General features: G+C 43.2%; 1 protein-coding gene across 1 annotated transcript in view; it reads left to right on the plus strand.

Moving 5' to 3' along the window:
• The first annotated feature begins 1,108 nt into the window (after positions 1 to 1,108).
• ZCCHC24 (zinc finger CCHC-type containing 24) overlaps positions 1,109 to 23,007 on the plus strand; it is a 111,640-nt gene continuing 89,741 nt past the window's right edge. Inside the window, 4 exon segments of the mRNA XM_032191265.1 lie at positions 1,109 to 1,231; positions 1,233 to 1,286; positions 1,289 to 1,411; positions 18,893 to 19,093. Coding sequence (XP_032047156.1) covers positions 1,169 to 1,231; positions 1,233 to 1,286; positions 1,289 to 1,411; positions 18,893 to 19,093 — 441 coding nt within the window. The 5' untranslated portion in view covers positions 1,109 to 1,168.

Here is a 23,007-nt window from a genome sequence, read left to right on the forward strand (position 1 = left end):
TGTCTGCTGTGTGTATGCTGACCTGCATTTTCTACGGCTTACAACCCTGCCTTTTCAGAAGGGCCATTTTTCTTCTCTCTGAACAGAGACGTATGGCACATTATGGCAACCTGGATGCCAACTTTGATGTTGGAAAGGTCAGATTTTTTTAAAAAAAAAATTAAGGAAGTTTTTTTTTTTGTTTTTTTTTTTTTGTTTTTTTTTTTTTTTGAGAGAGAGATTGTGCTAGTCTTCTGCAACTCAAGAAACAGCACAAGGAGCCTTGCTCGAGTCTTTCAATCACCTTCTTTTGTTTTAAAACCTCCCGGTGTGGTGTTCGCACTGAGCAGCTACCCTACGCCGCTCCAGCCACCGCAGGCGATACGGCGGGGATGTTTACGGGCTGTAAGGGCCAGCTTACCCACTCGGGCTCCTTCCTAAGCGCAGGACCATCCATCATTCCCTTTTGTGCTACCAGGCTCCTTAAAAGGCCTACTCGCTTTAACTCCCGCGCGTCCCGGGGCTACCTCCCTGGCTTTCCGAGGGAGCAGGGCACGGCTCGCCGGCCTTTTTTGGGAAGCCCTGCCCGCGCCGGGCCGTGCAGCGCTGCCCCGACGGCAGTGCGGCGGGGAGGGCGCTCCCCCACGGAGCCGGGGGAGGGACGGGGAGCGGCGGGGGAGCCCTGCACGGAGCCCGGGGCGAGCGCGGTCCTCCCCGGGAAGGGGCAAGGGACAGCGAAGGGGAAGCCCCGGAGGGGTCCGGCCGGCGCCCTCCCCGTCCCCGCACCCCCTTGGCGGGCGGGAGGCCCGTGGGGGCGCGGCGCCGCCGGAGCGCCGGCAGCTCCTCCCCGGCGGTGCCCCGGGAGTGGGAATAAAGACAGATAGCGGGGCGGGCGGGGAGGGACGGGCGGAGGGAGGGAAGAGAAGGGAAGGGAAGGGCGGCAGGCGGAAAGTTGGCTGCGCGGCCCGCGGCGATGGCCGGTGGGGCGCCGAGCACTGCGGCTGGGGCTGGGGCTGGGCGGGCTCGGCGGGCCGTAGGGCGGCGCGGGGCGCAGCGAGCCCCCGGCCCGGCCTCCAGGCGGGCGGCAGCGGGCGGCCCGGGCGGGGGACGGCGGCGGGGCCGGAGCCGGAGCGCCCGCAAGGGGAGCGGCACCGCGGAGCCGGCCGCCGCGGGCGCGCTCGGGGGAAAGATGAGCCTGCTGTCAGCCATCGACACCAGCGCCGCGTCCGTCTACCAGCCCGCCCAGCTCCTCAAACTGGGTCTATCTCTCGCTGCAAGACACGCACCAGGCCAGCGCCTTCGATGCCTTTTCCGCCCCGAGCCCTCCTCCTCGCAGCACCCCGACCTCGGCTACACCAAGAGCCCGCCGGAGCTGGGCTCCTCGCTCGGCTCCAGCTATCTCAACAGCTTCTTCCAGCTGCAGCGCAGCGAGGTGATGTGCGCGGCCCCCGCCGAGCCCCGACCGCCATGATGCCGCCGCCCGCCCCGGGGCTGCCCCTGGGCCTCGCGGCCCGGCCGCGGGGACGCTGCGGGGAGCGGCCGCACGCCGGCTGCCACCGGGGTGGGGCGGGGGGAAAGGGGCTGCTTACAGGCGGCCCGACGGCTCGAAACCGCCCCCCCGACACCTAAAATCCGTGCTGAAATCACTTCTGCGAGTGTAGCCGTAAGCACGGGGGGCGAGGGTGGAAGGAGGGGGCTGCGAGCTGGGGGAAAAGTTGTGCGCGCCTCGCGTCAGGCGCGGAGCAGCCCGTAGGAAACCAGAAGGAAGGAAAGCAACCAAAACGTAGGGCACACAAAGACAATTCACTGCGGAGAGCCCTGGCGCAGGAAGTTGTTGAGGTCAAGCACTTCTGCATCGGAGGGACCTCGCCGCTGCAGGGGGCACCTCTCCCTCGGCCGGGCCGAGCGCCCGCAGGAGGTCCCCCAGCAGCAGCCGCGCTCCTCCCGGCCACGGGGCTCCTGCCTCGGGCCTCCGCTGGCGAGGGCTGGGTGGGCTGCGCGCCCGACCCGCTGCGGCACTCCTCCAGTGACACTTGGGAGCCGTTTCAGTCACAGCAGAGGTTTAAAATGCGTTCTCGGCCAAAATACCTATTGCTTTTCTGTCAGCAAAGGGGCTGTTAATTGAAAATTCAAATGCCCCAGCAGTCACAGTGCTATAGCTGTTAGTAGTGGAGAGCCAGAGCTGCACACACACACATACTTTTTTCCTTAATTAGAAATAATTTCTTCCTTCAGGATCTTGCAAAGCACATCCAGTCTCAACACTGACACTATTTTTGAGAGTATCTAAATCAAAACCCAGCCGGTCTGATGCACCCAACCTCAGTAAGCCTAACATACCCAGTTTAAATACATGCAGACTTCACAACACAGTGATTTTGCTAAAAGGCCAAGAGGGAGCATAACACAAGCCTCCAGCTCCCTACCCACTGGTTACCAGTCGGGGATTTTGATGAGCTCTGTGCTCTCCAGGTAGCGGTAAGAGTCCGGGACTGGCCTACATGGCTTCTTTGAAGAGCGGGACACCGCTCGGCTCCATGTTTCCAAACGTCAGGATGCACCCTGCTCACAGCAGGTCCTCATTTTCCTCCCTTTTTCTCACAAGAAGAAAAAACAAACACAGAAACCCACCCACACAATGTACACGAAGGATGCATGCAGACCTCTGAGAAAGTTTTCCTAAAGTTTCTCTAAGTTTTTTTCTGTTTCTACTACACCCGTTGTGAGTAGGAGCTAATCATTTTGTCACACTCTCCCCCTTCCCCCTCGGTTCACATTTCTTTCCATTTTTTCCCCAAAACCCTTTCCTTTGGAACACCATTTCCCGGCAGGCCAGGCCTTCCCCCAGCTGTGGCCACCTCCCGGGGGCACTGGCCAGCCCCACCTTAGGCTTCCTGGGCCAGAAGCAGCACACCAAGCTCCCCTCCACCCCTCTGAGGCATATGGGTGCCACCTTACATGACTCCTTTTCACTTTTTCCTGTTTCCTGAGGTGTACTAGTGACAGCCACCAAGAGCCACCAGTTCTGTAGAAAGCCTGGTGAGCTTGCAGGAAATAAGGAGTCATTTGATTCTATGCAGATATTAATATTCTTTAAAGACAGAGCACGTTAGTTTGTTCCTTTTCCAGCCTGCGGCAACAATAGCATTGACCACCCTGCTGGTAGAGACACTTTTCTCTATTTCCAGTCTTCACCTGAACTATGCATTAACGCGGCTTGCACTTAGAGGGGGGGTCTGGGCAGAGGGAAAGGGACGCTGCCACCTCTCAGGGCACAACAGCACACTTGCACACTGGGTGAGCTCTGAAGAAGAGAGGGAATGCTTTAGTTCCCCGGGCTGATGCTGTCTGCTTATTCTGCATCTTTCATTGAGGGGTTTGGAAGGTGTTAGAGATACTGTTGCTCAAAACAACAACAACAAAAAAAAAAGTTCTGTCAATATGTTGAATGTCCTGTTCTTTCCAGAAACTAAACTAGACTGCTTTTTGGCAGGAGCCACACGAGTTCCCTACAATGTCATGCTCTTAATTCTTGAAATTCTAACATCTGTTTATTTGCGGATGCCATTCAGCGTACACCAAGTATTTTGACTGCGTAAAATTATTTTGGGGAGCAGTAGTGTTGTGTGCTACTTTTGCATCAAGTGGGCTTATGCTATCTTTGGAAGACACGTAGCTTTCCACAGTTAAAGCGTTGACTGTTTTCTGCACAGTGCTTGCTTTGGTTGGCATTTTTTCCTCCCAGTTTTGTCCTGGGCTGGCTTATCCTGGAGCTGGGCTGTGACAATGATTGACAAGGAGCTGTATACAATATTTGGAAAGTGACCTAATGAGAGGCCAAAATAGCACCAGATTGAGAAATGGTAGGATCACAGGGTATAAAATAGTTATGCGCCCCGTAGGTTGCTTTGCAACTGAAAATTTTCTGGAGGAGATTGCTTGTAATAAGAGACAGCACTCGTGAGAAGTTGCTATTATACTGGGTTTGCAAGTCTGCATGGCAGTGCCTGTGTATGTGACTTGCATGCTGACCAAAGAACTGGGCAGAAAAAAAAAAAAAAGAGTCAGCACCCACAGAGTAGTCTTGCACTTCACCAAGATTTTTGTCCTCCAGACTTTTTCCACTACAATGGACGCCTTCTAAATAAACATGATGAACACAGCTGTTTGGTGCATAAAAGCCCATTGTACCCAGAAAAAGAAGCAATAATAAAGGTTTAAACAGTAAAGCGACAATGAATGTTTTGTTCCATATGCAAGACTCATTTTGCAAAACAGACCTGCTTTAAATAAAACTTTACTGCAGCATTTAATGTCCTAGATATGAAACGAAAGCATGTTAGAACATTAAGATGTATTAAATTGGCTATTGAACCCAACTCCACCCTCATTATAACACCATCCATCAGAGCCAAGTATTTGAGGTTTTGTTGTGAGGCTGGTTACATGGGAATTAAGGCATTTGAGACACAGCCAGGTAACTGTGGCTTTGTGTCATTGCGTGGTATAATTGAGAAACCTAGAATAATGGGGCAATAGAGTCATATGGCATTTTTCTACTCTCGCAGTAGGCTTCCTACTAAATCAGTGCTGACTTCGGTCAAGAGGAGACAGCTACAAGTAACTCCAAGTTACCATATTATGTTCAAAGAAACAAGTTTGATTATAAAGTGCTAATTCCAGAACAGGCCAATATTTACACGAGAAGGAGCCCATGTCCTAGCGAATTCTTTACCCACGTACAATGCTTTGCATGTCTTCCAAGAGGGGAATTCCTTCCAGAAACCTCTACAGCAGCCACTTTCCAGATCCAAACCAGGTCTTATTTAAGCACAAATAACTGCATGTATGGGATTAGAAAACAATCCATGTTTTTGAGAAGCAGTTCATGTTTTTGACTCAGGGACCTGCAGATCCATTCTTTACAGGCAAGAGAGGAACTAACTGGGAATGAGAGAACATGAGCTAGTTCAATCAGCTGCATTAAAGTGCAGATCACTCCCTCAGGAAGGAAAATTCGGGGAATTAAAGAAAAAGAAGTTAGAGCCTATACTACAGCAAATCCTGATGAAACCCCAGTGGAACAGAAGCAGGTCTGCAGCACTGGGATCAGTACAGCTTGTGAATCAGCTTTCTAAAGATGAAAGGTTAATAAGACAATGACATTCATGTATATTATTGTTAAAAATAAATAAATGATGAAACACTTGCAAGAACAGGAAGACCTGTGGTAGGAATATAGCATTTCTACAGAAAATACATTTTCTATCAAACAACCTTGTTTCCTGTCTGTCCTTCATAGAATTTTTGGCAAACAAACTAGCTGAATACATTACGAAGAAAGACCTCTTCTTTACCCTAGGTGAACTAATTTGAAGGGTAAGTAAGGAAACTGTTTTCCTTACTGTTACTTAACAGTAAGGAAAAACAACAACAACAAAACCACAACACGAGTTCTCCCATCATCTAAGTATCAGAGTAATACAGGGATTGCCATACAAGATCAGACCAGTGTCCCACTAAACGAACTGCTATCTCAACAGCCACAAACAAAGACTTCAAAGACAAAACACTTTGCAAGAGACAATACACCTTGTGTGAAGCTGCTCGCAGCCGGTGAGGTCCTAGGGCAAACAGAGCAGAGATGAGGATTAGCAGAAAGGGCCCTATGCTCTGGGACACTTCTGACTCCCCTGGTTCTCTGGCCAGTCGTTAGGTGCTCTAGCACAGAGCGTATCTGTGATCCACTCAGCACAAAGCCTGCTCAGACTGGACTCCTTGCTTCTCCATTGCAGACTCAACAACCACAGTTATCTTTCTCCTCTTCCTGAAGTGTCCTTAAATGTAGCGCAGTGTATAGGTTGCCTTCAGTAGATGAAGTCACGTTGAAAATAACTTCGAAAAAAGTCTTGGTTCCTGTATTTACTTATTCTCCCAGTAAGTGTAAGATTTACTTTTAGCACAGACGAAGTGTGTAGGACCACAAAGCATCAAACACACTGCACAGGGCTGTTCCTGCAGTAAGGTTTTCTTACCTGGACAAAGGCAATAGCAAGGGAGTCTGGCTGCTGGCCTTGATTGGCCTTTACATTTTCAGTATTAGATGTTACTATTTCTCAAGCTGAAACATTTAGGTTTTTCTTAAGAAAAGGAGAAAGTTCAAGTATTACTTCAAAAACACATACACACAAAAAAGCTAAGTCTGCAAATAAAATCTAGCAACTATATCTACATCCTCAAAATGTGAGCAGCCTGACAAAAGTCATTTAGATTAAATTTAAAGTAGTAAGAATTTCACATGTTTGAGAAAAAAGTGTGTTATGGAATAATTAAACATTCCACTAAGACTGCCAGCTGTAAATTACTCTTAAAACATCCATTAATAACAGTGATTATTATTTGATTGATCTCCTTGCCTTGATTTTTCTCATTATTGCTTATTTTAGTGCTAAAACTGAAACTTAAGTTAAACTTAACTTGGAAAGGCAATAGCTCAGCAATTCTTATTTTGGAGGCTCGTCCGCTCTCTGACTCAGTATGATGGCACTTTACAGATATCTTGTGGCTATGTAAAGTGACAGTCAACTACTTTGAGACTGCTTTTCAAGAACTTGCATGGCAGTTCAGGTGCATTCTCTCTGCCTCCTCCCCGGGTGCAAAGGCTTTTCTGTGGTTTTACAAATGGTATTTAAAAGGGGAGGAAAAAGAAAAAAAAATGAAAACCAAAAACAACATGTACTTCCTTCTGTTTTCTTGTCACAAAACTGCCTACAAAGGTGAAAGAAATACTAGCACAATGCTGTCAGATAACTAAAGTAATCAATCCAAAACAATCATTGTTTTTAATCCCTGTGATTGAAGTGCAAAGCATATGATTCAAACATTAAAACTTAATTGCTTCTGTATACATGCACCACAACATACACTGGTACTTGCACTGTCTAGTGCATTTCTTTTTTGCACTGCTCCTTGCAAGGGATTTGAGAGAGCTGAACCTCTGTGAGTCAGCAGACTTCTGGGGTATCAGCATGTCAGCCTCTGTCCTCCTGTGCAGCCATCTCTAAAGCTGTTTTGAAAGCGCTGCTTCAGCACAGAAAGTACAGATTTCACACCCCCAGCTGTATTGTGGTCTCAAAGTCTCAGATCTAGCAGCTACTGCATTTTCAATTCGAGTTTGATGTGTATTGTAAAATGCAAAATTCAGGTGAGTGCTAAGGCGAGTTTCAAGCCCAGAAGCACTTTTTTTTTTTTTTTTTGCTTTCCTGCTCTCCTGTTTCTACTTCTGCAGCCATGGCCTCCTGTTTTGCTACTTCTGTCTTTGGAAAACACTTTTGCTTGGGACAGGGAGTGGAACCAAAACCAGAACAAACAAACTATATCCATGAAGGTGTTATATGAAAAGGAATCGTATACAACATGTATTTATTATTTTCAGAAGTGAGAAGCCAAGTGATCATACAAATTAGTCTTCCATTTGTATCCCTTAGGCATGGCTTTTGACTTCTCTACTCGCCACGACGTATTTTAAACTTTTAAGCATTCTAAGTACAATTGCATTGCTTTTCCTTGGGATTCTTTATCCAAACAAGGACGAGCAGAAACCTAATGGAAGCAAGCTGCTGGTGAAGATACGCTGATATTAACCCAGTAGCCAGAGCCTCTTTACCTCCTTACCCTCCCCACACGTGAGACCAATGTTATTGCAGCTCTGCAGTGCATCTGCTCTGCCTCTAGTGTTACCTTGTTCAAATGTGACTTATAGTTGGGCTTCTGCTTCATGGCAGCACAAGTATTTAGCCACATAACATCACATCAAAGGCTGAACTGTGTTTGAAAAGCTGGCAAGAGCTAAAATATTAATTGCTAAACTTACATCAGGTCATGCAGAAGAGATATGTGGGCCTTCTTTTTACCACTGATTTCTTTTTAATCCAATCGTTAAAAAAAAAAAAAAAAGCAATGGAAAATGGAGAAATTATATGTATTCTTCCCAATTAGTTGAAAATTATTGCAACTCTTACAGATCACTTGGGATATGCAAACTTGTAACTAAGAAGAGCATGGGCATTTGCTTTTGGTCTCAGAAATACATTCATGTCTTGAAAAGTTTGCCAGGCAGTACACGCAGGGAAACAAACAAAAAACCCCACCCAAACAGTCAGAGGCAAAAGCATGCAAGATTCCTATTACAACTCTATTTTATATGTGCAGTTCTCAGTTACAGTTATTTTACAGTGTCTTCCATGCCAAGGAACCCAAACAAAGGGGTGATGTAACTGTGATATAACTGTTGGGTAATGATTTTTCATCCCTTCCTCTTTTGCTCCTTCGACATCGACTCAATTACTCAGAAAAGGAAGATGCTTCTCTGGTCAACTGCACAATCAGTCAAATCTGACATCAACCAATACATTTATGAAAAGCATTGAATAAGTAGGAAATCCAAATGTGTACAAAACAATGGTTTTTATCCAAAAGCCAAAGTCACTCCCCTTCCCCTCCTATTTATTTAAACTTTGTTTTGGGGATTTTGTGGATTTGTACAAGACAGCAAGAAACAGCACCACTGCAAGGAGTTATAGAAGTTCAGAAGAGATCACATTATTGACAGTCACTAGGTGAGGATCAAAGCAAGGCAATTTTCTAACTCTGAATTTAAGTTACTCATTTAAATTCTGACTCCGTGCATTTGCATGAAGACCCAAGCACAGATATTACAAAGCTAATCATACAACACTGATAAGGAACTGCAAAGAGGCAAAAGCAAGTGTGTTTTGTTATCAAAACTAGATGCATGGATATAAATGATGCCTAAGAAGTGATAGTGGATATCACCTTAAAGCTTCTGGGCTGCTTTCTGAAACATAATAGTTGATATTTGTACCCGTCCTCAGTTTCCTCCCCTAGGGAAATTGCCAGCTGCCTGATGCCCAGTTTGCCACTCTCCTGCATTGCCCTTCTCCCTCTTTTAGAAAGCCATGATGAAATGATTAAATTAAATGGAAAGAATTTAAGTCTTTGCTTCCTTGCAGTTTTCTTCAGTTTCTGTCAGGGTTCCAGAGAAGTTATAGTGGAGCAAAGGAACTGATTAAGTTTTACAAAGCTATTCAAATCCTCCAGCAATTCTGACAGAACTCAGACAGATGGTATTTCCTAAGTGTCACAACATAGATCAGTTTCTTCTAGGAATGAAAACTAGAAGTAGAACCTACTTCTACTAGAAGCGGAACCTAAAATTACAGAGAGATTCACTTCAGAAAAGTTAGGAGGACTGGGTTTTGTCTATGTCCCTCGTTGCCTAGCCAGGCCAGCACAGTTGTTTTGAGTCTCAGTAGGTTTTAAGTTGTCAAGTTTTAACATAATCACAAGCCTAGCCCATTTCTTTCTGTCTTGGGTTTTGGTGTGAGCAAATACTAACAAGTCCCAGTAGCTTGAGGAGGAGGGTTTATAAGGAGCCTCCTGTAGGCCTTTTTCTTAGCTCTTCCGTACCCGCTGACAACTGCTACTACTTGGAGAACTGTTGCGTGGTGTTCCAAAACCTGCATCTTGGGAGATATGTTTTGTCTCTCAAGGTTCACTTTGAAGATAAGCAAATACCCTCACCATCCAGAGAAATTCTGTGAGATCTACAGCTCTGGTTTTCATACCTGAAGCAGAAATATGTTCCTGCTACATAAAAAGACCACCCCCAGCTACTCCAAGGACACAGCGGGATTTGGCATCTCTTTTGAATGAACACAAGTGCAATGCCCAAGAAGGATTTCAGGAATCTGGTGGTCTATATTTACATCTCATCCAGCTAACTGCCAACCAGGCAAACATCTTAGAGGGATCATCTTGCTCCCACAGGGTGCTCTTGCCAACCCAGGATTCCCAGATTTCTAAACCTGTTGGAGATTGTAGCAGGGAAATAGGAAGTGTTTGGGAGGAGGAGACTTTGACTCTTTGCACTAAGCTAGCCTGCCAGTCACCTATACGTGTGTCTTCATCAGGACTGTGGATACTTGTGGTTGAATGGAAAGCAATGGACCTATTGTACACATGCTGCATCCTGAAAAGAGGGATTCATAAGGGCTTATAAGAGAACAGGGTTTCAGCATCGGGGGCCTGTCCGTGAAACATGGAGGCATTCTTACAACCATCTTCCTCCAAAATGCATTGCAATTTAAATTAATAAAATAACATCTTCATTACCCCAACAAACACAACCTGGGAAAAAAAAATCCTTAAGTCTAATTTGAAACTAGATCACTCAATTTTTATAATTTATCTGAAGCAGAATGTGGAGTTTTATACCCGTTTGCTTAGATCACACTTGAAGCTATGCTGTGTAACAACTGGTTCAGAGGGTGGCTATAGATAGAGATAAAACTATCCAAAAGCTGGAGTTGCAAGATGAAATTCCAGCCTGTCATGCAAATAGATGGAAGCAATTTATTTTCTTCACTATATTCAATTTAGGAAAAGTTTTTGTCTTCCCATGAGTGCAGAAACTGAGGCCCTAAGCACATTGTGAGGGGCCCACTCTGGGCAGATGATGTATTGTTCCTACCTCTGACAGTGACCTTAGCTTTGCCTCTTTTAAACTTTGGCAGCCATCACAGAGGTTTCTGCGCCAAGAAGGCATTACTGAATGTAAATGATATAAACAGAAGTGTCTCAGACCTAAAGTTCTATTTAACCCAAAATGAACATTTCTGAGCAGAACCTTTCATCATGTAAGAGCTGCACAGGAGGTAAATGCTTTCCTAAGTGTGCCTTAAACAGGCACATATCTATTTCCGGGTGTTATTTTTCTTATGTTTGGAGTGTCAAAAGACCCACCAAATGAAAGGAAACCTGACTCTTGTTTTTCAAACTGTAGGTCAGATTGAGACAAGATTTCCTGCAGGAAACAGAGATGTTAACAGAATGTGGCTGTGGGTATTAAAGTGCAGGGGTCAAAATACGTCCATCTGTTTCTCCCCTCGCTTTATAACCTTCATAGCCTCCTCGCAGCCTAAGAACCCCATCTTGACACCCGCAAAATATGCTCATTTTTCAGCAGCATTAGGAGGCACCGGGATTAGGGGATCTGGTGGGGCCTTCCCACCCCCACTGCTGCTCGTTCTGGGAAGGTCAGGGAGGTTACTGGGCTGCAACCCAGGGGAGATCCAGCTGCAGGCAGCCCAGGGACAGGCTGAGAAATGAAGGCTCCTGTGGGGATGTGTTAAAGTAATTTGCAGTGTGAATGGTCTCCCTTGTCCCTAATATAGTGCTCATGTGTTGGAACTTCTCTAACATAAGTGGGCAGTTGTTTAGCCTTCAGCTGATGAAAAGGATCCCTGCAGAGCTTGGTACGAGATTTAGAGAGTTCCTCCAAGACTGCGCACCTCTGACCAAACATCTGTCCTTTCCTTTTCCACCTTTCTGTTAATAGACATTAAAGACAGTTTGTGAGGTCCCTGTACAGTGTATAAGACAAGTGTCCCCACCAACATCCACACCAAACCTTCCCCTGATGCTGTTACCTGTTACAGGAAGGATCACACTGCTAGCAGAGAGCTCTGAGCCCTGCTTGAAGTTCAGCAATCCAATGGCAGTGATTGAACTTCTTCACTGCCAGCTTTGTTATCTCCGCACCACTGAGCAAGCAGGGAGCAGCACTTTTTAAGATCTGTAGATATGTGAAAGTCCTGAATGGCAAACACTGAAAGCTTTGGATCAAGACTCTAAAGATCAGCAGATTTAAAGTGAGGCGAGATGGTGCCACGTGCTGCACTTCAACTCTTCCATGAAGTGAAGGTACACAAATCATACAGAGAAGCTTATCGCACCCACTTGCTGTTAAGCAATTTAAAAGGTGAGAAGCAATTACAGCCTGAGAAGCCACAGCCAACCAAGCTGGGAGATCTAGAAGAGCTAGATTAGACAGATCTAGCCACTACATTAAAGATTCATTACCCTACCACTGACTTGCTTCACAACTACTGACAAGTCATGCCACATTCAGAGTAGTCTCCTCAAAACACCCATTTCTCTAGAGGGAAAATCCTAGTGCCCTCTCTCTGAGAATATTTAGAAGCAGGCATTAGCAGATTAATATAAGCATGTGTTTATCTAAATCCCGAGACAGAAGAAGGATGAATGTAGGTACACTTGACTCATCTACATTTACCTACATTAAGTAAGGAGCTTGAGTAATTGACATTTTCTTAAAGTCAACCTAAGGACCAATTTCTTGACAGCTGACTTAAGCTTTGACTTCAGAAGGAAACAGAAGCCTGGGTCTTTTCTCCTTCCTCCAGGCATTTTCTTCAGCAAGCAATAAGCTTTTCTTCCACTTGTCTAGTGATAAAATTTTACTAAGTAACCTCTTTAACTGTTCTCTGCAAAGGTATCTATAGCTTGGCAGAAGAGCTAAAGCAGACATAAGCCATAAAGCAGCAGTTTTTGAGGTTTTCCAGTTCAGCCTTGGTAATTAAACACTTGATCTGCCTGAAGTTAATGTAACTACATTTATAACAGTATTTTTACTTAACCTTCTACGTTCAAAAGGCTTTTGGATTGACCATAAACATTGATCATGCATTGAATATTTTCTTTGGGAACAAAATCAAGCCACTGGTCTGACCATTTATAAGGAACTAGAGCACAAAAAAGCCACAGATGGAAGTGCTGTTCTCCAGACGCGCTCATCTTCAGGTACCACTGTTCTGCTTTCACACACGGTGCATGGCCCCACAGATAAGTCCCATGTCAGGAACAAGCCCTGCGTGACTGCCAGGGAAGACAGATGCAGACCCTCAGGTTAAGTTTTGTATATGAGTATGTACAAGCCACTGAATTACTGTTTTGATAGCTTCAGATTTCTCCCTCCTTTCACGTAAAAATAGCAACTGAGTGAGGGCAGTGACTTGTCTGTCCTACTGTTTTATTCATGACACAGCGCAGGGATATACTCACTTCTTATCTTCACGAAAATCCAAGCTGATAAACAACTTCAGCACCTTTTGACATTTTAGTGCAGGGCTAATAATTAGTGTAGCTAGTCTGGTTACCATCACAGACGCTTCACAGACTGGAGAATGTTTATAATTTACAGTATATGAAAACCTTACTTCTTCACGCCGATGACAGGGCAACCCAACTCCTTTTTCCAGCAAACTTCAAACAGCCATGGTGCCTGCTGACTTAAACTGAACTCTGCAAGTTAGGGCTGCTTTATTTTTGTTTGCTTTAGCACGTTGGCTAAATACCAAAGCAAAAATAAGTCATCAAAAAATTCTTTGCTCATTGCTTTCCAATTACAGGCTATTCCATGTCATGCAAGAACTAATGACAGTATAAGAATACCGGAGTACTATAGGAGCTCACCTCAGTATATGCAATTAATAAAAATGCATAGAGAACCAGCACAAATTGTATCAACTTATAGCTTGAACAGGGTCTTTCACAAGTCCTTAGAGATGCTGTTAAACAGCTATAAATGATCATGAATATTTTAGTATTGAGCAGCTGTTTTTTAAAAAGAAAAAAAAAATAAAATAAAATCACTGGATTTCAGGTCAAATAGTCACAGTAATGGTATCACAGCCAAAGGAAGTTATCCCCCTAAGGTGGAGTAGTCACCTCTGCAAACCTGAGTGATAAATCCTTTAACTAGCAGAAACCAAGAAAGCCATCTGAGGGAACAGACACTATGTGTGCAGAATCCAGCAGTTTAGGAGAATTATATGGTTCCTTCTATCTAGGTTTAGCTATTGTATTTGGGCTTAAACATCAGCCCCCTTCAAAAAGGGCAAGGAGTTGCATTTTCTTCATGCTTATTTACAGAGTTCAAATACTTCTCTGTCCTCTTTTTTAACTAGTGAAGTATTGGGTACCAGCATAGGGTTTTGTTTGTTAGCTTGTTTTGTTTATTTGGCTGGTTGCTTTGTTTGTTTGTTTGGATTTTGTTTTTCAAGGGGACAGGGATAAAAAAAAAAAATCTTTGAAGTGTAATTCATAAATCAAAATAAAACCAAACAACCCAAGGGCCCTAAACAAATGTACTGGCCAGGCACAGACTACCAACCAGTTAGACCAACACAGGTCATTCCAGCTTCGGGTAATGAGTGGATCTGCAGCCCTTACCACCACCTTCAGGGTTCAGCAGCCAGAAACTGAACTCCAGGCAGAACCTGAGTTTCCCAGGCATGCCCCTACATACTCCATCCCATACCTAAATAAATCCTAATAAATAAATAAATCAGCCTCTATAAATCCTAATAACAAGGTGCCATTCCCACTTAAGCAGATTGTTGTCAGTTATTAATGTCAGCTGTAAGCAAAGGCTCTGGAAAAACATGCAATCCCATCACCTTAGGACAGTATTAAATGTTAATGTCAGCTGTAAGCAAAGGCTCTGGAAAAACATGCAATCCCATCACCTTAGGACAGTATTAAATGTTGTCATAATTGAAATGCTATTATGGTATCTGTCCTTCCTAACCATAGTTAAAAAAAATACCTTTACAGCTAAAGCAATAGCCATACCAGGAGGTGGTTGGAAAGAAAGGCTTATCACCTATTTGTTCAAGTGTGCCACGCATCATCACATTGCGTATAGCACCACTTCCTTTATTTTTAACATCATACCAATGCTGAAAAAGTAGCTGAAGAGAGAAATTCTGTTCCAGTGTTTCCTTATCCACCTCTTGGCATGTGGATCCCCAGAGCTGTCTCTGAAAGGTGGGGACCAGCCAAGGGAATCAAGAGTGTTTGCCAGATCCTTCACGTAAGCAGGCATTTCTTGGAGGTGGGCTGGACACTGGAACCCCTCAGTCCCTCACATATGTTGCCCAACTGGGAGCAGGGTAAGGCAGCTAGAGAAGACAATAGCTGCCTCTGTCACAAAGGGCTGGACTGGAACCTTACTGATTGCATACCCTTTAACTGGAAACACTTTGCAAACAAATAACAAAGGAAGCCTTACTTCCCAGCACCACCGACAGATGCAGTTTGAAGACCTACAGAGCAGAGAGGTTACCTTCTAAAAACAGACCACCAGATTTTCAGTTTGGTTCCCATTCAACTGAGTCAACAAGCTTCACAATAAGAAGAAAAACAAACCCGCCAACACCAAAAAAACAACAACCAAACTTACATTATCAGCCAGAACTCCCCACCAAGCACGTTTCTAAGTTTTACCAGTAGCTCCCCCACCCTCCCAGTGCAGCAAGATAAGGAAATCCTGAATTCATTGCAGCTGGGCTGATGAGCCTCCTAATTAAGACATGCAGTGTGGTCTCTAGGCTCCCTCAGAGCACTAACCCTTTCATTGCCAAGCTCAAATCCTGCTCTGCTCCTAGTGGGAGATATTATTTGTGGTTTAATGTATTATCTTCATTGTAAGGAAACAGGCTGACTTTGCTAGGGGCACCTCATGGGCACAAAGCAGTCATTGCTTTTGGTGGTTCCCCTCCGAGGAGCGGTCTCCCTGGCACCTCACAGACCAGTATGCTCGAAGTCGGAACGAGTCAGATTACATTTCCCTCTTCCTTCCTGTTTCCCTGCCTACTGTCATCTTTATAAAACCATCAGCATTCTACCCGTCACCCCGATCATCCCCTGGACATTTTAAGTGTGAAACTAATTCAAAGTTTTTGCTCAAAACCCTCCTTAAAAATCCCCTTTGCAGCAGTGTAAACACTGAGCAAGGACTCAGTTGCTGATTTGCTAAGTGTCCCAGACAAAAAACACTGGTTTGTGTATCTCAGCAATATTCATTCATCCCTTGTCTTCTACAAAGACAGGATGGGCTAAATCACCATTTGCTTTCATCATGTTCTTTACATGTTCCTGGGCTTTTGCTATTTCATTCCAGGGCCAGGATGAATTTTCCCACCACCACCCTTATTATATAACTGGGCTTTTTGGAATGGCTTTTTTCCTCATCTCATTATGAAGAACTGGAGATTTCCACAGCTAGGGACAGGATGTAGCGCTGTTTGCATTGCTACTCTTCATGGTATCTTTCAAGTGCCAGATTGATATGCTTTTCATATTGACTCAGAGCTAAACTGATGTAAGGCCATTTTCCAGGTCAGGCTGGCAGGAACTGCTGAAGCAATTTGCCTGACTCTGTACCAGGAAGGACAATCTGCATCTTGGGATTGTCTAGGAATTTTCCTTAATGAAATAATTGTTCTTTGAAGCTCCAGTGGCATTGAAAATGTCCACCATATCTCTTCAGCCATCATCTGCTTTTTTTTTTTTTTTTTTTTTTTTTCTCCTTGTTTTAACACTGGGCCTTAAGATGGTTATAGAGAAGTGTCTCATGGCAGTGTTTTGGTGTGGCCACCTTTGGCACATATTGCACAAATGCCCTGCCAGCTGAACCAGGTGGCTGCTTTCAGAGCCATGTGTCACACTTTGGCCATAGAGCTGTGGGTGGCTGCGAAGACAGATTTCATGTCAATACAGCCAGTAGTCTGTGATGGAGTCCTGGCCTGTCACAAGGTGTCTGGCTGCCACGGTTTAAACAAAGAAAGATTTGTAAATAAAGTTTAATGATGGGGTGGCCAAAACTGTGACCTTTACAACCTGTTTGTTCTCCCATTGACCTGAAAAATGCCAAGAGCTATCTGTGTTGGAGAGAATTCCCTAACACAGCCATGCTCTGCTATAATGGTTGGAGCAGCTCAGTGTAAAGGATATGTAGAAAGGAAAACGGTCACCTCTGTGAGCCATATGTCCCATGCAAAGCCCAGTGAAAGCAGCAGGTAGGCATGTTTGGTCTTCTCACTGGTCTGGCCCTGGGGGCAGGACTAGCCACCTCCTGGTGGGCAGGAGTTACGCATTCTGCATCCCCAGGGGTTGTTCCACATTTCAGTGCAAGGTAAAGAATTTGGGATTTCACACATTCTGTGTGGATATACACACTTCTGTAAAAATCAGGTTATAGGGAATTTGCAAAGTTACTTATGTGTTTAATGCATGTGAAGTACTTTAAGAATCTCTTGGTAAGAGGGACTCTTAAGAAAGATTTTGTATTTTCCAAGTGTATGTAAGAGAAAGTGGCTCCTAGGGAGACAAGAACTTCTTGAAGACCCTTAATTAATAGTATTTTGGCATCCGTAGCACTTCCCTTTCCTTTTTGCAATTTGATGCCAAGAATTTCTCATTCCAATAGTGTCCAATAAATCCTAGAAAATAAATTCCAGGGACTGTTGGAGGTATCTTTGCTTACTTGATGACTAAAGCAGCTTAAACCTTTTCTTTAGTTTGTGCAATAACTTTTCCTTTTGAAATGTACAGGTTTAACCCCTGAAACAAAGTGCCTGACTCTCCTCTCAGCAGCCAGAACATCTTGAACCAGTACAGGACTATATTGGCACTGTGCTGGAGTTAAATGTTGGGCATTTCAGTGCCAGAAGATGTGTGAAGTCCCCCATGAGATCACACTCACTCTGCTCATGGTTTTGTAAATAGAAAACATGCTATTCCGTCTCCCAGACTAAAAGGGCAGAGAGAATTGTAATCACTTCCTCTGGGGCAGCGAGCAGGTCAATGGGAAGGTGAAGGCAGGGTTTGGGGCTCTGGACTACCACCCTCTGTCCCTTTGGATTGATCCTGCTGCCGTGCACCAGCTTTGGCTTTGTATGGGGTTAATGGAGCTCAGTAAGCTGTGTTTGACTCCAGGAAGAGTTGGCAGAGTGGTGCCTAGGGCTTCCATAGGATTCTTGCAATATGTGACTCATACCCAGAAACCACATTCACTGTACAGATATCCTGAATATTTGAGATATCTGAGATAAATGTAATCCCCTTTAAAATCTATTTGACAAGCTATCTCAACCAATTTCTCTACACCTTCAAAATACCTGAATAACCTATCTGAAGACTCCACTTAAATATTTGGATTTAAGAGCACTGAAAAACAAGGTCTCCATAGAGGCACAGCTTGGATGTCTTCTTACCTCGCTTTCCCATAAGTCAGCAGTAATTCTTTGATGCCAGTAGAATTACACAATTATAGCACTATTGTGAGGCATATCAGCCCTAACAGAGAAACACCCTATCAAATGTGTCCCATCATTTCAGGGTGAAAAGGACATGGGTTCATTCTGTTCCTACAGTGATTCATTACTATGTTCAAAAATACAAAACAAGAAAAAAAGAAAGCTTCCATTTATTCCTTAAATTCCTATTACACAGTTTCTTTTGAGTCTTAGAACATTAAAAAGAGTGAACACTTGTTATTTCCATTAGGAAGATTATGTATATAGGTGATTATGGGTTTCTTTTAGTTTTAAATTTACAGAATAACAAATTAAGAGTTTTGGGTTTTGATTTGCATATTGAGAGAGTGAAGATCCTACAAAGGTGAAGTACAAAAAAATAGGTATTTACCATTTAGCAGGAAACATTTAAATCACATAAGGCTTAATCTGAACATTTCTTGTTATTGTTTGAACACAAGACTCTATATTGACTATCAGGTTGACTGGATTGGAAATTAAAAATTACTTTGTGTTTTTTTTGGTGTTCTTTTCCTTTTCCTGACTTCAGTATTGTTCTTGTAAATAGTTCTGGACACAAAAATGTTGCTTTTTGTGGGTTGTTCTTTTTGCCTGTGTGTTCTAACCACACCATGACTGCGGTATGATCAATCACAAGAAAGCAATCACTGCTCAGTGGAAAGGTTGGGCTAAGTGAGCCATGGCAAGCTCTGTAGGTTCCCCAGCAGTGGGGTGACCAGCTCTGCCTTCAAGATACCTCTTCATTAATGACCTCTTTATTGCTCTCTCAAATAGGTAGCCATGTTCTTAATGAAAAACTTCTCACATTTTTTTCTGCCATTTTCATCCTTCCCTTACCCAGATCAGTCTGAAAACAGTCTTTGTTTCATGTGCTACATTTCATGTAAGTTTTTTCTTCTCTTTTGCAGGCTCTGAGCAGCAGTCTGTATAAGAGTGCATCTCCTTATGGCTCCCTTAACAACATAGTGGATGGGTTAAGCTCCCTCACTGAGCATTTTTCTGACCTATCCCTTTCTTCAGAAGCCAGAAAACCCAGCAAGAGGCCACCTCCTAACTACCTGTGCCACCTCTGCTTTAACAAGGGACACTACATCAAAGACTGCCCACAGGTAAGCAATATACAATATTCTGGAAAAACCCTTATGAATACTTTTCAACATTCGTTCATTTAGTAACACAGAATTTGACTGAAATAGTTCTTTAAAGTAGCACTGAAAAAATATCTTGACAAAATGCCAAGCTAGCCATGTGTTCCTTTAATCCATTCTTTATCACAATGCCGACGGGAAATAAAAAAAAAGCTATTTCATTCACCAGATAAGCATTATAAAAGATACTCTACAAGGCACATAAGTAGATTTTGGAAACTTAAAAAGTGGCTAATATGTAACTTTCTGTCACATAGATTGTGTAAACTACATTTTCAAGCAGCACACCCTATAGTCAGTTTAGCAATGGCACTTAATAAAAAATATAACAAGTTACATATGCTAAAGGAAAATAAATTGTTACACTGGATGGGAACTTTGAATTAGAGTTGCAGTAACACAAGCTCCAAGTTTATCTAGTCCAAAATGTCTCCTCTGATAGAAGTGGTTTGCTATACTTGGCAAGATGTGATTGTCTTGGACTCCAAGAACTTTTTTGTAGTGGCAAAGCTGGCAATATTTATTTCCATAGAAAAGCGGCATAAACCTGCGTGCACTAAAAGCACTTACCAATCTGCAGTTTTTTTCCTGAGGATCCAAGCCACAATGTGCGAGGTTTCTCCATCCTCTCAAGTTTCAGCTGGATGCAGTTGTGTTTCTGGCTTAAACTTCCACAACTCCAATAATATTCTATGTAGAGTCCCAAGGAAACTCAAGCTCTGCCAATATTCCAGAAATACAGATGTGGACATTACTGTTATCTACTTTACTGTGGTGTTAACCTCCTACCCTCTTAATGTGTGACTTTCAGCAGAATTAATCTGCGTAGAATTAACTACAGTTTGTGGCAGTCAGGGATGTCAGACATATAAGCCAAAACACAGTCAGAAAAGCATTTGCCAGCTGAGCAAGGTCAGTGTGAAATCAAGTCTAATGTCAGATGAGCTTTAACTGAGTGTATTCCATCCAACTGCTGCTATGCATGGGCTAAGCTGTTTTCTTCATGGAATTTAGCTGTATATCTTTCATTAGTTCTAATGAAAGCTGTGGAATTAAGCTACAATTTGCAGACCTGGGCGTGGCAATTGAAAATATTTTTACTTCATGGTTTTTTTTTAATACACACTGAGTAAAGCAGTTCTCTTGAGGAAAACGTGAAATTTTCCTTAAGAAAGATTAAGCTCAAAAGTACTCAGTTTTGTATACTTCTGTGTTTAATGCACTCAGTTTAGCATGCTACAGCAAAACATTGAGACAGGACCACGTAACATCATACATTACCTAGCAAGAGGATTAGAACTACAACTGCTGGGTGTGCTTGGCAATCACAGTGCTGAGCTGTGGGAGATGACTCTACCCTGCGGTGTAGGAAGTCAAATGGATGCAACGAGTCCCATGATGACCAATGCATGCAAGCTGCAGCTCACACTGATGGTCTCAAGTGGACATGTCAGTGTTGGAGGAGAAATGCATTATTTGTTTTGCAGGTAGGAAGATTAATTTACTTATATTGCACATCCTGTGTATATTTTTCCCCATGTATTAAGTTTATACTAGCAATATCTTCAACTTCTCTGTGAACAAGGTAATGAAAAGGCTTCCTGAAGAGCATAACCCATGGCTGGCCAATAAGCAAGAAATGACTGGAGGACTGCGGGACATCATAGCTACAGTTACAGGCAGCCATATCGTCCAGTGCCTTTCATAAACTAATCCAGTTTTAGTTGGGAAGTACATCACTATTTTGCCCACTACTGCTCTAGTAGGAAGCTGCTCCAGAACCTCACTCTATTAATTAGAAATCTTTCAATTTCCAGGATAAATGTAATTTGTGTCCACTGTGTAGTCATCTGTTCTCTTGCCAACAGTGTCATTCCCTGAAATAGCTCATCTCCCTGTCTGGTGTTTATCTCAGTATGTATTAATAGACTGCAACCATATCCTCTCTCAGCATGCGTTCTGTAGGGCTAGTTGAGCAAGACTTTCTCGGTCCCCTCACAAAAGGCAGTCATCCTCTCTGTTCCCCAGTGCTCATGGCTGTCCATGTGTGCTTTCCATAACCTTGAACACGTGCGACTACAAACACATAAAGCACCCCAGATCAGACCTCATCAGTGCCCTGTGTTATTTAGGCACCTACCTGTTTCTACAAATCAAAGTTAAATTTCATGTCCTACTTAAGGAGCAGGTGATATGAAAATAGTTCTTCACTGAGGAATTCTAACAGAAGCAAGTGCTAGTCAGCAGTGAAATGTGTTCTTGAACAACAGCAGACAAATTTTCACCAGAACTTAAGCACTTGCCTTATTTTCTCTAAATTTGAGAACAGATCAACTGGGACTGACCTGGTGTGCGTGAGTTACATTCACAACTCTGAAAACGTTGCGCACAAGAAAGGACTACTGACAGCAGGGTCAGATCTTAATTAGAAAGACCCCATTTGCTACCACTCCTTTTGATGATAATTGATTTATTTATTTGAACATTACATATGCTACTTCATCACTTAGATTTCGATGCTAAGTTTTACTAATGCTGTCAAAAATGAAAGTTGTTTTGCAAATTCTACAAAAGAAAAAAATCAAAGTAGTTTTGCATATTTTAAGTACTTGGGTTTGGAAAGAGACAAGAGATAAAAATCTGATTTGGACAAAATGCAAATCAATAAATCTTTTTTTTTTTTAATTTTTTTTTAATTTTTTTAATACAATTGCCTAACAAGAAACAGATTTTGAAAGGGGTGTTTTACGGAGTTTTTCCGGCATAACACAGACATTGTGTAACAACTTTGAGACTTTATATCCTCCCTTAAATCTGCTTGTTATGAACATTGTAAAGATGTGTTATTTCTCAGAGTTGATAGTGTACCGTACTGATGGAAATACAAGTATTGATTCTATCTTAAATGATGATCATCTTCTAGGAGGCTAAATAATTATAATTGAGAAAAGGTCAGCTTTAGTATTTTAGTACCTTGGGTATCTGCAGTTCGTCTGATATCCTATTCAAAATAATCTGTTTGGAAACTGAAATTCTGGGATTTAACAAACTTCTGTGTTTTTTTTTTTTTTTCTTGTAGAAAAATGTAGATGCAGAAAATCACATAAGACATTTTAAAAAGTCACATTGTTTCTTTTCACCTATTATCAATGTAGTCTATATATTTAAATTGTATAAAATATGAACAGTGGGTTCTTTTGTTCTGTGCATGGCCTCTACAAAATGAATCTTGCTCCTTTCCAGTGTAATGTTTTGGAGATTACCACTTTTCTGTGATGTCGCCACTCTACACTCAGTTGTAGAATCACAAAATCACATATTAGATAATGCTTTCATATAGATCTAACCCACACAAAGTACAGTACAAGGGAGTTGATGCAGCATGTACGGACACGTGCGAATAAAAGTCCTAGTTCAGGTTTTAAGAAGTCAGTGAATGACTAAACTTTCAGCATTATTCAAAATTGTCTTTTGGAAGGTAAGACGTGGACACAGATCCTAGACCTCATTTACTGCCTATGTCATTCCTCTTGTTAATTTGGGAGGTAATGGTTTGTCCTGGATGTGTCCAAGCCCTGAGCTCCAGGACAGCATTGCTGTACTCAAAGTTTCCAAAGTGCTTTACCGCCCGCTTCTGCCAAGCATAAGTTCCATCTGCTGGTTTCTCTGTCCTAACCATGTTCAAGCGCTGTCAAATCCTTTTGTGAAAATATATGCAGACCTAGTCACTCAAAAATACATGACTCCAGCCACCTTGCACAGAATGCTTGCTGAGGAAGCTGTTCTGTACCCCCTGCTAGTGCCAAGCTCTCTAAAAACTGTTTAGTTCAGTCCCTGGGAGATACAGAACCATTGCAGTGTGTACTTCCAAATTT

This window comes from Aythya fuligula, chromosome 7 (genome assembly GCF_009819795.1).
Source record: "Aythya fuligula isolate bAytFul2 chromosome 7, bAytFul2.pri, whole genome shotgun sequence".
Lineage (NCBI taxonomy): Eukaryota > Metazoa > Chordata > Aves > Anseriformes > Anatidae > Aythya > Aythya fuligula.